The sequence below is a fragment of the Photinus pyralis genome, unplaced genomic scaffold (assembly GCF_008802855.1).
Source record: "Photinus pyralis isolate 1611_PpyrPB1 unplaced genomic scaffold, Ppyr1.3 Ppyr1.4_LG5, whole genome shotgun sequence".
NCBI classification, from domain to species: Eukaryota; Metazoa; Arthropoda; class Insecta; order Coleoptera; family Lampyridae; genus Photinus; species Photinus pyralis.
Genome location: NW_022170596.1, coordinates 14,702,809 through 14,718,612, shown reverse-complemented (window position 1 = coordinate 14,718,612; position 15,804 = coordinate 14,702,809). Strand labels below are relative to the sequence as shown.

At 36.2% G+C, this 15,804-nt stretch overlaps 1 protein-coding gene across 1 annotated transcript; it reads right to left on the bottom strand.

The window, feature by feature from the left end:
• Positions 1 to 2,616: 2,616 nt before the first annotated feature.
• On the bottom strand, positions 2,617 to 13,964 carry LOC116170218. The gene is made up of 5 exons (XM_031486450.1): positions 13,961 to 13,964; positions 12,650 to 12,764; positions 12,316 to 12,473; positions 5,598 to 5,746; positions 2,617 to 5,506 (listed from the first exon to the last, which is right to left on the bottom strand). The coding sequence occupies exons 1-5, from the start codon at positions 13,962 to 13,964 to the stop codon at positions 3,770 to 3,772; spliced, it is 2,163 nt and encodes a 720-aa protein (XP_031342310.1). The 3' UTR covers positions 2,617 to 3,769.
• Between the last annotated feature and the right edge of the window lie 1,840 nt (positions 13,965 to 15,804).

The following is a 15,804-nucleotide window of genomic DNA, read 5'->3' as shown; positions in this document are numbered from 1 at the left end:
GCTCGTCAATATGGCGTGTCCATGAAAGTGTGGAGTCCAGATAGACGCCTAGAAATTTCACCGGCGTTTGGTTAATTACATCAGTGTCCCTTCTCATCGTAAAAGTTAAAACTTCTGTTTTGTCTTCATTTAGAGGCAACTTGTTCAAGTGGAACCAAGACTTGGACTGCCCTTGAAGATCTATACTTCTTATATTTGTTATTTCTAGACTAGAACCAGAGCTTAGTATTGTAGTGTCATCGGCATATAATATGAAATGACCATTAACTGTAGAAGGCAAGTCATTTATATAAATTAAGAAAAGCACAGGCCCTAAAATGGAACCTTGTGGAACACCAGACTGTACACATATTTCTTTTGAGAATAAACCGTTATATCTAACAGTTTGAGAACGTTCTTCGAGATATGATTGCATGAGTTTAATGGAAATTTCATCAAAATTATATGCTTTCAACTTATTTAACAAGATCTGATGATTTACACAATCAAAAGCTTTGCTTAAATCTAGAAAAGTTGCTGTTGTATAATTATTTTCATTAAATGTATTTAAGATTGTACTAGATAGATCTACAAGGGCGTCCGTCGTTGACTTTTTTGATCTAAAACCGTATTGTGCATTATTAAAAATATTATTGACCTCAAAATAATTCAGTATGCGATTTTTTAAGATCTTTTCAAAAATTTTTGAAAAAATGGGAAGTAATGATATCGGCCTATAATTTTGAAACATAGTAGTGTGTCACCACCCTTCCGGTTAGGCAGCACCTTTTGCAGCAAGGATCAATAGCACCAAAGGGTACGATCATCGCCAAAAATGGCTTACTGCCGCTTAGACAACCAACTATACACTATCTACAATGGCAACATTGAAAGGTAAGTTTTCTCGCTGCATCGTTGAAATTAGTATCTATACAATGCTCGCGGGGGATCGGATGGGCCGCACGGCGTCGCGCATTGTCGTCTTTGTTTCGACGTTTCTTCGTCGCTACCTTGAGACACACGCTACAGTAGGCAAAATTACAAAAATTGGTAAAACCTAGTTTTAAGAATTATATTTTCGGACACATTGATATCTTCAATCTTGTTTTTCTTTGAAATAAACACTGGTCTTTAAGGTTATTTTTTTTTAAATAAATACTCTTAAGTTTAAATGATCCAGTTTTGTTGCACAGTAACAAAATAGGCTCACGTAAACGCAGTAAAAAAATTAGGGGACTGAGGATGAAGTGGCGTGTGTGATTTGTGGTTACTGATTTTTTATGGCCTGCGAGTAATATGTGTACGCGTACCGAGTTTGTCAATTTTTGTATTTTGTTTGTTTTTGTTTCTATTTCTCGTACATCTTAGATTCTCTAATTGAGAATTCGATATTATTAACGAGCGACAAAAGGCGAGTTTATGATTTTGGACTTCTGTCCGTCCATCCCTCCGTCTGTTGACACGATAACTCGCACTACTTAACGGTTTCAAATTTTTCAATTCTGTTTTTAGCAATAGATAGACCAATGGTCAAGGGACTAATTGATTAAATTTTAGTCAATATTCATTCAATTTATTTTATAAAAAGGCCCGCTATATTGGTCAAACTGGAAGTGATTTTGTCGCTCGTTGTCTATATTGCTGCAGTTTATATACGTTTTGCATTATCTATTTCTTAAAAGCATGGCGTGCTCCAAGCTATTGTTTTTGTGTGTGTATCGTTTGGCTATTAATGTACAGGTGGTTATATGGACATGGCTTTAAATTATTTTAATAAATACGTATGTATGTAGGTATTCATGTGACAGGAGATTATCTAGTGTATATTTCCCTGTGTGATTCTATTAACCGTTTATACTGTTGAAAAAGCACATAATAAATATACCTACCATTCCAATTCTTCGCTGGGTCTGTTCCTTTCTTATTTAGTGCAAGATGTATATACAATGGTGCGGGTAACCAAATACCTGGTAAAAATATCAAACAAACTTTTATGCAAATGTCAACTAGATGGTTGGGCATCTACAGAACTTATTTTTGAATGTACAGGGTGTCCCATTCTTACGGTGTCAATACACAGCGGTTTTTTTAAATCTAACATCTTATGCATTTTAGCTGATTCGGTGTCATTTTTTAACTTCTGCATGGAAACCTATTCACTGTTTGGATCCGCATCCGCATTTTGCCATTTACTTGTAACTGTACATAGTACAAGTTTTCTATAAAAATATTGTTTATTCGTTCGATTTTTATAAAAATTTGCTGTTTGATGATAAAAGAATAAATGTTCATTTCCAAGCAATGGTTAATAATTGCATTTATTAGAAGGTTGAACGAATGTCTTTCGTTTATCGATTTCGTGTGCCTCATTCCCATTTACTAACTTGTATTTCTCTTCCAGAGAACCGTTTCGGTAATAAATAAATATAGTTTTATTTTTTTTCCTTTGCTCCTTGAGGCGACAAATTTTAACAAAAGCTAGCTGAGGCTCTAAATACAACAAGATGTATATACAATGGTACAACAAACGAAAGAATTGAAAAGCGACTAACAGCCATATTGACGCACATTGTTGGGGCAGGAATTAAAAAGCAATTAATTACCCTTGCAGCATTTTGTATGAGAATAATACAAAACCATATTTAGTAATTTTATTGACCAAAGATCAACACATTATTTACAATAATCATTAGGAATTAATCACAATAGGTACTAACAAAAGTGTGCAATGTGGGTGATTGTATAAATGATCAATTGAACTGAAATGTCTAAAACATTTAGGTACACAGTTGCGTAGTACATGACATCGAATGTAAAAACATCGGGACGGGAAGCTGGGACGGTGCATCGTGCAGTTGCGTAATCGTATCAAAATTATTAATAATAATACTTGACAGTAAACGATTAACATTAATATATCAAACACTTTTTAGGTATTAAATTTATAGTATAAAATTATTTTGGCCTTCCCTACAATCTACAGTTGTTTTTTTAAAGAATGCCCTAATTCGATATAGGTAGATAATTAAGAAACAAATTGCGACATACTTGGATACAGTATCGACTAATACTATACTACACTAACAATAAATAATCTATTAAGTACTTTTGCTTTTTTGACCGAACTTTTGCCTCATTTTCTTTCTATTCAGTACAGGTACACTGTACTGTCTACATAGTAGAACTGTTGATTAGGGATCCATCTAAATTTCCAACCTATTTCAACGTAGGTAGATAATTAATATGTATGATATAACAACTAACTAGACTATTTTTAGTTACGTAATAGTAAAACATGCTTAATACTAATTATACGTTCATTATTATGTTGTACAAGCAATAAATCATTTTCCTTAAGCGTTAGAAAATGTTTATCGCTCGTAAACGCAATTGCTAAACAATGTTGCAATTAAAATTCGTTGTAAATTTAACAATAGATATATTTATCAATAACTTAAAAATTGAGACCAATTCAATAATGTAGTATCTACCATTGTTATTTGATCAGAATGGGATTATTCTTATTATTCGTCTTCTTAAAGCATTTAAACACGCGCTTTATTACTACTTTCAAAATGTTAATATCTGAAATGACGATTGTAGTGTTTGGGGGGAGGGGGGAGGGAGGTAAACGTGTAGATTAGTTGTTTATTTCTGTGTGCTATATTCCAAGATCGCCAGGTGAAGTGTAAAAGTCATGGTTAGGGTTACTGATTTTTCCCTTTAGAGATCGACACAGTACAATAAAGACATCTACTACAAGTCAAACATTTCAGCATCATATAAAAATTTAGCCTAAAACTCGACTAAAAAAGTAAGGGTAAAAAGATCTCCTTTGAGGTTTAGTTAAACTTCTCTGTCTATTTGGTCGTGGTTGTTGCTGCGGAATTGGCGCCACAGTTTCTCCCGTCACACTGTTTATCGTGCTGAAGGTGTCCAGCGGTTCTTCTACCACAAGATCATCAGTAACATCTACGGGGTTATTTGAAATTGTCTTCTGTACGATTTGCTCTCTGTCCAAACGATCACCCTGAGCTTGTTTTTCGATAGCGGCCATCGGCAAAACAAACTCGCTACTGTTGATTCTGCTCGTAATGTTGATTACGTTAAACTCGTTAATTCTAGAATCAATTTCAACGTCTTTAACCTCGGTCTCAACATTTGTTGTGTTAAACGCATCATTTGAGCTATTCCGCGAGGAGCCGTCGGCCGTTTTACTTTCGGGGGTATTAAGTTTGCTACCGTTGAGAAACCGTACGTCCTTATCGACCCTTTTACTTCTATCGGAAATTCGGGTAGTTATGAATAATTTTGAACGGGTAGAGTTTTTGTTGCCCTCCTTGTGTAGTTTAATTTCCACAACTTTGTGAGCTGAATTTTCGTCGGCTATAATGAAGTCGTCGTTATTGGAAGGGGCGCTTTCTTGCCCTATTGGTAAAACTTCGTCGGGTTTAATCAGAATGTTGTCAATTTCTTTTGTTATATTAGTACGTTCGAATAAAGGCAATTTCTTACGGTACGTTCTGTTTAATTTTATCGAGGGGTCGGATATAATGTGAAACATTTCCACTTCCCTCGTTAGGTCTTTGTCGTTTTGTGATTCCAAATCGTTCAGTGTTTTCGGTTTGTGTTTTTCGTTTATCGCAGATTTAGAGTCGAATATTCGGAAGGTTGGGGTGACGTCTTGCTTTGGTTGTTTTACGTCGTCTTGTGCGTCTTTCTTAATCGTTAAGTCTTCGGGCGGCTCTTTATGGTATATGACAGTTGTATACAAATTTTTGATCGTTTGGGGTAAAGCAGTCGTGGAAAATGTGGCGGGCTTCTTATTTTCCTGGGGCACTGAGGCCGACGTTTCTTTGTTTAATCCCGTTTCCTCCGTACCCGTTTCATTTAATTCAATTACGTCAATAATTGTACCGTTTTCCATAATACTGAACAATTGCCCTTGATTTATAACAGCCGGATACTCTACCGCGTCTTCTTGTGGCGTTTCTTTAGCTTTGGATTCTGCGGTTGTTGTTGCTAATACAAAAGTTTCTGCTTGCTCTTCCGGTTGACTGCTGTTCTCTTGTGTCGTTAATTCATGAACTGATGTCACCGTAATCTGCGCGTATTTATAAGATTCCGGGGTAATGCTTAAATCAAGAGTAACATCATTCACTGTGTTAACCGTAACCCCGTTTGAGACAAGATTAATTGGTTTTTGGAAGGTAGAAGGTTGAGTTAATGTTTCTTGAGTCGTGCGCACTTTTTCTCGCATTGTTAAATCGGTAGTCCCTTGTGTTGGTGAAATTGGACTAAGGGTGTTTTCAGTTTCGCGTCGATGTCGTGTAGCCGCCCCGTAATCTCCCGTATCTATTGTATTGGAAGTCCAAATCCAAGGTTTAGTTGTTTTCGTATTTACAGAATCTGATGGATTAGTTATATCTGCCAATGTACTGGCAGGGATTGCGCCCTTTGTCGTTTTATCGTCGAAGTCATCATTTGAGATGCTGCAGGACAACTGTTTCACCATATCATCTCGATCCTGTAATGAAATGGGTTAGCCAACTTTTGGGCTAACATCAGCACATGCCATGTTTAATGTGCAATAGAAAAGTAAAAAAATTTACACGTACCGCGTTTCCTTTACAAGAAATTCGTTTTGTTCCATCTAATCCACAGTCCGACGTCAGTTCCAAAGCCGTCTGTTCAGGGACATACAATACGGTTAAGGAGGGTAATTCCGTGAGCAAACATCCTCCGGATCCGGTAGCCCAAGTAGGAACTAGAAAAAGGTTATTTAAATTTTGGTTTATCGACTGAAGTGGAAATGGAAATTACTAAATTTATTATTGCACCACAGGAAGTTACTTTTTTGTATTGAATGTTGATTACAGTTGCACGGAAAGGTGCACAATATTCGAGCTACAAATTCAAATTAAACCCGCTGTGTTCGTTAATGAGATTTTTCTAAAGCTCTAAAGTAATTGAGTAGAAGTCAATGGATATAAGATTTAAAGGCGAGCTAAGGTCTGCTACGAAAAGCTACAACGAGAGAACTAGCAGCTATTGAAAAGCACGGTTAGAATGTTATTGAAATAAATATTGTTATTAAAATTTTTCGTAATCATCAATAACCCATTACACCTCTACTTTAATTACAATCTGGCTGCGGAAACGTTCTCCCATTTATATAAATTACACGTAATTTATCTACGTGATGATTATAAACGGATTGTTTTAATTAGAGGGTGTACTAATATGTGACTACATCACTAATATTTCACTAAATTCGAAGGTACACAAATTGTTAAAACCTTTCAAGATATGGAAGTTTGTTTATATGCTCAACGAGGTATTTGAGCAAAGAAAACCAATATATTTAATACACAACGGAAAAATATTGTAAGAGGAAACTCGTTTATAATACATTTTTTTGAATTGCATTCCTGTGAGTGATAGAAACCTGTGAACTTGCGTTTAGTAGAATAGACGTGGTGTATATGTATACCAGAGACAAATCGGAGTGGATTGTATAATTTAGTACTACACAGATGTTTTGCCTCAACGTAACTTTTCTTTCAAATGACAGTTTTACACTTTTCAAATGAAACATACGTGCTTCTTTTACACAATACAGTTCTTTTGCTTATACTTTTATTATATTTTACATTTGTGCCGTTATTAAGAATTCTTCGAAGTAAATACAAGTGGTTTTAAGTATAGCGATAAAATCCTTCAGTTGACAGGCTCCGTGCTACGCAAACTCCGGCGTGCGTGTATTGCAGCATTGATGAGAGGTCACTCAAAATGCTCCTATTAAATGAGTATGAGCAATCAAAAACGATTTATGTAATAACGAGTACTGTTTTTCTGCCATTGTTACCAACTAATTAAAATAATTTTTGTTTACATGATCGGCAAAGGAAATTATATGGCGTTAGATAATCCATAAAATAAAAAGACTTTCAAAATAATTTTGCATTGAGTATTCCTATTTGGGAACGATGAAGCATACGATAACATTTGAATTTAAACACAATGTACTTATAAAAGTACTAACAAAAATATTTGAAATATCTGAAAGTTACAACCTCCACAATTGAGACAGGTAAAAGGGAGTTTTCAAAAAAATTTCGTAATATCAAAATTTGAAGGAATTGTATTTTTAGGCGACCCTTCGAGAGATGCTAGTAGGTCATTTAAGCACAATCTACCAGAGAACAGAATTTGACATTTGACGACACATTTTCTTGCCTTGAGTAGTGTGTGTCGATTCCCATCTTTCTTTTTGCCGTGAACCGTATCCAGTTACACTTCGTTTAAACAAACAGCTGAAGCCTGAGTTAGAACGCATGGAATTTTAATCGTCATTATTCATATGTATTGATCTTTAGCGATTGGGTTCATAATTTGGGGAATCCGAAGTATTATTGTACGGATTTCACCTACATAACTCGTATAGTGAGGATATAATTTGCGTTCTTTCGTTTTATTGCCATTTGCATTTCGTGTTCTTAGAGTGTACCTTTCTTTAGGTTTCTGATGGTATTTATGTACCGACAATTGCTGTTTCATCTATGATTAGGCCTCTTATTTAAGAGGCAAATTTTTATGTTATCAAAGAGAGGGATTACCTTTGATTTCTTTTAGAATTTTAAATGATTGGAACCAGTTTAAGGACATACGAGTTTGGTAACCTTGGATTAAATTCACGATACCTGCGAGTACCGACACCTTTGACATATCTTTCCACCTGCTGATAAGAAGCGGTCATTTTAGAATTTTGGAAATCGGTCAAGTCACGAAGGAGATTTAATACCAATATTCGATCCTCAACAAAGGAACAACTTCAGTAACACTTTAGCGTATTAATTCACAACTATTTTAACCCCTTCAAAGTTATATGCTATCACATTCAAGCAATTTGTTAACTTCAGTACCTGTCTAGTATCTTTACCATCTCGGTCTTGTTCTGATCGAGTTTGAAACGCGTATGTTGTTGGAGACCATCACTTCCCCCGGAAGAGGTTGACCATTTAAGTACCGTACCAGGTATAGAAGCAGATTGCGAGTAGAGCGAGGCCTTTCAGGCATTATTCAGTTAACTACATACAGAGCCCCGCGGCTTGAGAGGTTTTCTTTTGATTGATTTCAGGTTTGGGATGCCAGAACTGAGCTCATTTCTTGGTGTCAACGTTTAACTTTATGCGTTATATGTTTTACTTGTACTTTACCCTATACGTGCGAATTTTTGTCAATTTATTTGTGAAACGTTGTTTTATGATTCAGTAATTGGTTTGGTGATCGATCATTCTTGATTGGGGAAATTTCAAGTGAATTTAATAAGAGTGAGTGGTGAGTAACGTAACTTATAATTTTGAACTAGATTTTGAATATTTGTGTGATACGCTATTTGAGTGGGGAGACAATTTTTATTTTGCAATTTAATATTGACATTAAATTCGTATTTCTTTTGGTGCCTAAATTGATTTGTACTGTTATTACGGCCCTCGTATCTTCTCAATTTCATACGAGGAGAGTTATGATAGAAATTGAGTGGCGCTCAACCCCATTGGTAGGTGCAACGAAGTTTAGATCATATGCCCAGAACAAACTACCGTTGTGGAAGAGCTCAAGTTCTTATTTTATGCGGCGGGTTTGTTATACATGTAGCAAACTATAACACAAAATTGAACTAAGCGACTTTACCCTGGGTAGTGGTTTTGAAAATACGAGGGTTGTCCAGAAAGTAACAGACGTTTTGAAATAAAAACTACCTTTTTAGAGTATAACTTTAGGACACGTCGCGCGAGTCTGTAGAAAAACCAAGCCAAATATGGTAAGAGCAGCTATTCCGAAGCTAAGCCTTAGAAACCAATGTGTTGACAGCACTAGATCGGCTGATTGACCGATCGTGGGGAAAAGAAGCACTCAAACCAAAGCTATAGACAACTAAAAATGACATTATCAGTCAAGATACCAATCGTGGAATTGAAATAACCCCCAACGAAAATCTCGTTTAACTTGTAACGAAGCACCTATTTTCCGCTGTGAGATCTAGCAGCTTTAATGACTACACGGTACATGAACGCGCGGCATCGAAACGTGATTTAAACTTTAGCGGTTTGTTAGTAAGAAACCGTAGCTTCAAGATTTATTTATTTCATCTAGGGGTAAGAAACAGAAGGTAAAAATAATTTGTAGAGCCGTATAACCGCCGATAAGGAAAACCAGCTACCGAACATAGTTTCTAATTGTTCCTGTAGAGATATTATTTTTGTAGAATTTGACAGCCCACGGGATGGGAAAGCAAGGAGAAAATTGATATTTTAGGATTTCTTAGCCGATTTCTGGGCTACCGAATTTGGAAATTTTAATCCGGCAAATTAAATGAGTACAATTATCCGTAGTTATTCAGGTGTGTTACAGCAAAAGTTATCCGAGCCGAGTTGGTCTCATTAGAAGCGCACTTAATTGAGGTAAATTTTAAGGCCAATTACAGATTTTTGTCTATCGCAGGCTGTACAATTAAATCAAGATCATTTTTGGTGGTAAACAACCGAATACGCCGCCTGGCTGGGAAATCCGAGATCCATTTCCACATGTTTTGGGAAGTTTATATAAGGTAATAGCACGATTTAGGGTGATGTTTTTGGCATTTTGTGCTGTATTTGCGATACCTTTTGAGACCGAATTAAAATTTAAAGGCAAGCGTTTGCTGTTCTGCTTTCCTACATTTTGTTTCCCGGTAGATACCGTTATTTGATTTGTGCTTCCGTTGCGCTTAACAATTTGTTGCCCTGTGCCGTAATTTTGTTTTTAAATCATTGGACAGAAGCCGACCGCCGCTGTCCCCAGATCTTTGGAGACCGATTCGCTGAAGTTTTATCTGTGGCAACCGTTTCGCAACCGCTCCGAATTCCTATCTAGCGGCAAGGCCGCATTCCTCTGGTGGCGCACGAGTATACCGTCCCGTTCCGTTAATTTCCGTTTGATTTGGAGAGTCCACCGTCCCGTGCCCTCAGCATCCGTTTGAGTTGGAGTAGTAATTGATTGTGAATGTATATTTTCTTTGTAATTAATTAAATTCTATTTTTGGATTTAACCAATCATACAGTTTAATTTAAAGCTCCCGATATTGTGCGAACTACCGAAGATCGTTGCAAATTTCAAAAATTGATACCCAATTTACAATACGAACTACAAATTAGAAAGATTCTGATACCGATAAACAAGAACGTCATCTTCTATACAGACGATTTCAAGTTTTCGGAAGGAACAGGGCCTGAATGGTACAGCACGAACCCAAAACGGTAAAAATACGCAAACATGGGAAAGCGCTGCACGATTTTACAGCCTAAACTGTAAGCGATCATTAGATGCGCAACAGAATTCTATCATCCCAAGGCAATACGGGAATTGAAATGGCAGAAAAACTGGAAAAAAATGAAACCCGCAGCTGCCTCGTGCTTTACAAGTATAAATTGTGCAGAGGATTTACTATAAGATGCAGCAGCGGATACCTACTACCTACTTTGGTCAACACTTTTTGTACGTTTGCCGCCTAATGACCTTAATCCCATACGGATAGTAAAAATTTCTATTGACTCTAAGAACAGCTTTAATTGATTATTTTTTCCAGACCTCACATTTTACTTAAAATGTTTGGCACAAAAAATTACATTGGACGAGTCGTTATTTCTCGTAGTCCCTCAATAATTAATTAAATCTCCACTTTTGTTCTGTTATAAATTGGAAGGGGAAATTCTTTCCCAATTATAAAAACTACTGGCGATTTAATTGATTCAATTTTATATTGCAGCACTCATAAGAAGCTCCACAAAATTGTCTATTAAGTGGATATGATCACCCAATAAATATTTATTTAGTAAATAATAATTCAGATAACCCCCATTTTGATGTATTTAATTAAAACTGGGGTCCGGAACCTCTGTGTCTGAGTATTTACAAACGCGATAATTATAAACAGAGTGGTATGACTAGAGGGCCAACAAATATAAAACATATTGATATAATATTTACGCAAACGCAATAATATTTGAACCGGTTTAAACTTGTACGGGTTTGGTAATGTTCTCAACGAGCTATTTGCGAAAACAAAATACACAACGGCGTATATTTTACTTAAGAAGCTTGGAAAATTCCTTTTATAGTAAAGCTTTTAGAGCTGCATCCTTTTTAGAAGCCTGTAAAATGCATCTTGGGTAAAACAGATGCGGTGTTTGTTTATCACCGAACGCAAATCCGACTCAATTGTATAATTTAGTGCAAGAAATACTTCTTGAGTGTAATGCAAATCTTACAAATACACTTCAGATGAAATTCGTGTATTTGAAGCCATTCCGAAATAACAGTAATCCTGGTGTCGAAAAAATTCGGTCAGTACAACGTCTAGGAACCGAATAGACATTGCCAAGTCTGTGATTTGTTAAAACTTCTTAGTACCCTTATTTTCCATCCAATTCTTCCATTTCAGGCCTTCTTTAATATCCGGCAAGTAGTTAAAAGTTTCCCTCCCTTCACTCGAGTTTTTCCATTCTTCCTTTGAAAGTTATCTTTGATTTATTAATTTTGAAGGCTTTGGTCGGATGTCCAAAATCGAATATTTACTCGTTACTCAACATTACATTTTTGTACTTTCCCATCTGATTAATTTGTATTTTTTGTTTAATTGTTATATTTATTGACAAAATTCTTGAAATTACATTTATGGCGTTAGTTGTCTTGTACGTTCCAAATATTTTACTCAAAATTCACCCTTGTGTACTACTAACTTGCAGTTTTGTTAAATTTCCACACTAACTCCAGATGGATACAAAATGGTCGTCAACAAGGTATCCCTTTGTGAACGACGAATTTAGTTCTTTTAATTTAGCCTCATATTTGTTTGCTGGTCCAACTGAAAGCTTGAAAATAGTTATTTGCCCTTTCAGAAAAAATGTGCTCAATATGTTTTCGTTAACTCCATCTTTTCCTTCAAAACATTGTATTTTCTTGACTATTTTTGTTTATTTTGTTAATAAGAGAACGATAATAAGTATAATTCACAATAGTTAAAAATGTCGATAGTAAACAAAATTGATGACAAAGTTAGTCTGATATCTCCTCTTCAATTGTCTCTTTTATGCTTAATTATATTAATATAAAGGCATAGTTCAAGTGGCCTATTTAACACATGTTTTAAACAATTAGGTTAGCCGAGAGGATACAATTATAAAAAAAGTTCTATTTCATAATTTAAGAAGAAAGCTCTCGCAAAGATCTCGATCCACTATGGGCAATTAAAATAAATGAGACAGGATTTATAAATGAATGTCGGTATCGAATTACCTGGAAGTTCACAAATGAAGGATGCCACTTCAGGACCTCCGCAGGGTAATGCATGCCACCGGAAATCAGCAGCTGGATCTGTAGCTGCACACAAAGGGTTACTTCCTATGGGAATGGCTTCCTGCCAGTGCCCATCATTAGTTAAAGGTCGGAAGTCCCTAAAACATTCAAGAGATTACAACCCATTCTAGCGTAAAATGATCGCATTTTTGTTTGAGGATAATTTACTTCTTTTAACCAACGTAATTATCAAATATTCTTTTTGTTCTATCGAAACGCCGTGAAGCTTGAAACTAGTGCAAGTAAATCTACATAATTAAAACTAAATATTTACGTCCACATGAAGTGTCCCCTTTCATTATTTTTCGACAGGCCAATCCACACGTTGTTGGTAATATCCAATTCCTTCAGGTACGCCCTCACGGCATCAAACTCGGAGGTGCTGTCCACTGAAAAGAAACATAAAGTTAAGCTTCGAAACGGGAAAATGAAATAACGGGGGAGATTGAGAAATTCAAGGCGATATACATCGGTTTACTATGTTACTTCAATGTAATATTTCGGAATGGTGTAGTTTTATTCGTTTCGCTGTTATAAGAATTGTAATTGGGTACCGCAATATAACTTCCTGTAAAAGCTCAGCGCGCAAAATAGGAAATAAAAAGGAACGTTTAATATAAGAAAGTGTTAACGGGCGCATTTGAACCGACCCAGGGTTTCGATCCAATATTCTGCGAGGGTTTTAACGAGTTGTGATTTACTTTTCTGATTTTTCTTTAGTAGATATGTTTTATTCTCAACTGTGATCAATTTGAATCAGGAAATTGTTTCGATTTGGGGAAGTATAAAGCGCGATCTGTAATAAATTAGATTTATTTTTGCACGGTTGCTCAAAGCTTGAGTATTAACATTTTGTAGACTTAAATTATTCAACAAACTTGTGTTTTAATAAAATCAGGTTATGGGCTTGGGCATTTGTAACGGGAGCCCACTTTATTTCATTTAAATTATTTTTTAATTTCTAGAAGTGCGTAAGACACATGGACGTATGTCCGATTTTAATAGTCGAAGTGGTTGTAAGGGTGATTCTCACCAATTAAAGGTCTGTAATTAAATTTTTTAGGGTTGCGCGATTTGTTGTATTGGCTAGTATTGGTAAGTTTCTCAAAAATGTTATCGCAATATTGTTTGTTGGGTCAATAGTTTCCAGATACGGCACTGTGCGGTTAACTGCGTGAGAAACGTTAGTAGCGCCAGTCTGTCGCGCCATAAAGTCAAACTTAATGGGTGGTAGGTGACCGCTAGCACTTAGGGCATGCGAACCGCTCACTCAATAGGTTTCGGTAACAGTGCTTTCCAACAAATTGATTTTCTAACAATGGGATTGGTGAAAGGAGATGAGATCTATTGGTAGAACGAATAAAGACGGTCGTTGGAACCGATTAGACGCATTTTGAAGGCGTATTTGTAAAATTGGAAAAAATGAGGATTAAGCGTTCATTCAAAAGATTATGTGTTAGGTTATCGGTACTAAAGCTGCGCGTTGATTATGTAGCTACTTTACCTTTTTTTAAAAAGTAACTTACTATCCCCTTGATTTAAAATTTTAAATATCGAGAGTGATTTATTATTATATTTCACACACCCATTATAATCTTAAAATTTAGTCCTTCAACTTGGCTAGGCAATCCTTCTTGATTAGATTTACATTCAAACGAAACAAAAAATTGTATTTTCTCGCTGGAATTCAAAGAACGCTGCGGCGATGTCCGCGCAAAATGGTTACTTAGAATAAAATGGTAAAAATTAGCTGGTTCAAAAGATACATGTTTTAATTAGAAAAATATATTAATTACAGTTACATGAATCTAATTTTGAATAACTTTTGGAACGTACGGTAGAGTCGGTATCAGAAGTTGCGACCCTGGTCAAGATCAACGGAATGGTTTCGGAAACCTTAGATAATTCACGGCGATCGATCACTGGCGGATAATCTATGAAATTCGTTATTTCGCGAAGAGACATCTGGACTTTCTAGCTAACAACGAACTCGTACGATCTCAATATTAAACCTTTCTATAATTAACTTCTCGGTTCCCTCATGTCAAAAAACTGGATCTCGGCTCAAACAGCATGATAATTAAGCGCGCTCCAAATGACACCAAGCACCCTCTAATCAGGCAATACCTATAATTGTAACGAAGCAGCCGTTACTATATAGATGAACACCCGGCATCTACAAGCGTTACAAATTGGACGTTCGTTACGTAAAGTGTCGTGCCGAAAGTATATGATTTAATTCTTAGAGTTTTGTTTCGGCGGCTGTTACCGTAGATAAAATTATAATTAATTCGCTGTTTGTAACCGTTCCCGTCAAGATATTTCAATTGTCTTTGTTGTTTCCGAAAGCTCTTGTTAGGTTCATAAGGGACCTTTATGCCAATGAGCCTTACTGAACTACCAACTTTAGAAATCTCAATCCGGGCAATTTAGTAGGTGAAATTAGCAGTAGCTAAATAAAATGTATTGCAGTAACCGTTATCAAAATCAGTAGTGTGAGGGGTTCCTGGATGCGCTCTAATTTTTTCCAGATGTTTATAAGTTGTCGCTGATTTTTATGATGACCATAAGCCAAGAAATAAATTATATAACTCTCGCCAGGAAAGATTGGCGGTCACAGCACACCTTGTGTCAATTTACAATCTATGTTTTTTTTAAGATGCGAACGATTTCCGGAATAGGATCGTGCCATTGTTGAACGAAAAGTCTTTTTGTTCAACATGGGCACGATCCTATCCCGGAAGTCGCTCACATCTTTAGAAAAACACAGATTGTAGACCGGGATCAGGTCTTCTGTGACCGGCAATTTTTCCTGGCGAGAGGTTTAGAAGTTTTTTCTATAGCGTTTGCTTTTTCTTGCACAATAATTTCTAGCGCTCCGTTTAATTGCAAGGTAAGCTGTTTGATACTTACCCTTTCTTAAATTATAAGGGGGGGTTACTGTTTCGCATCCCTGCATTAGCTTTCCCGTAGATACCGCTACCGAATCCGATGATTTACTGAACCCGTTTAGAGAAATTTCCGTGTGCCTTTAATTTTGTTTTAGCATTCACTAGTAGCCGGCCCCGGCTTGCCATTTAGAATTCTTGTAACTACCGTTTACTCCGTATGAGTTTGCCCGAGGTTTCCGAGATCGATCCGCTGCTACCGCCTTTGATCAGGCCGTACCCTTGGTGGTGCTCGAGTCCATCCGTCCGTCCGCTCGTGCGGCTGTTCCGCCGATAGAACACCCAGGTTGCTGTTACTTCCGTCCGCTCACATGATTTCGTGACTATAATTTGTAAATGTATTTATTTTTCTTATAAAATCAATAATAATCATTATACCACTATTGCTTATTTAATTTTTGATGCCATTTGGAAACTATTTGCTACAAATAAAAAATTGAAAAAAATTGAATGCGTTAGCGGGAACATCATTGTATCTTTA

Excerpts from the sequence above, each read along its gene's own strand:
- LOC116170218 (XM_031486450.1), bottom strand. Across the intron at positions 12,474-12,649 it reads AGGGGACACTTCATGTGGAC|GGACTTCCGACCTTTAACTA; the intron begins GTAAATATTTAG and ends TGAATGTTTTAG. Across the intron at positions 5,507-5,597 it reads TTTCTTGTAAAGGAAACGCG|GATCGAGATGATATGGTGAA; the intron begins GTACGTGTAAAT and ends ATTTCATTACAG.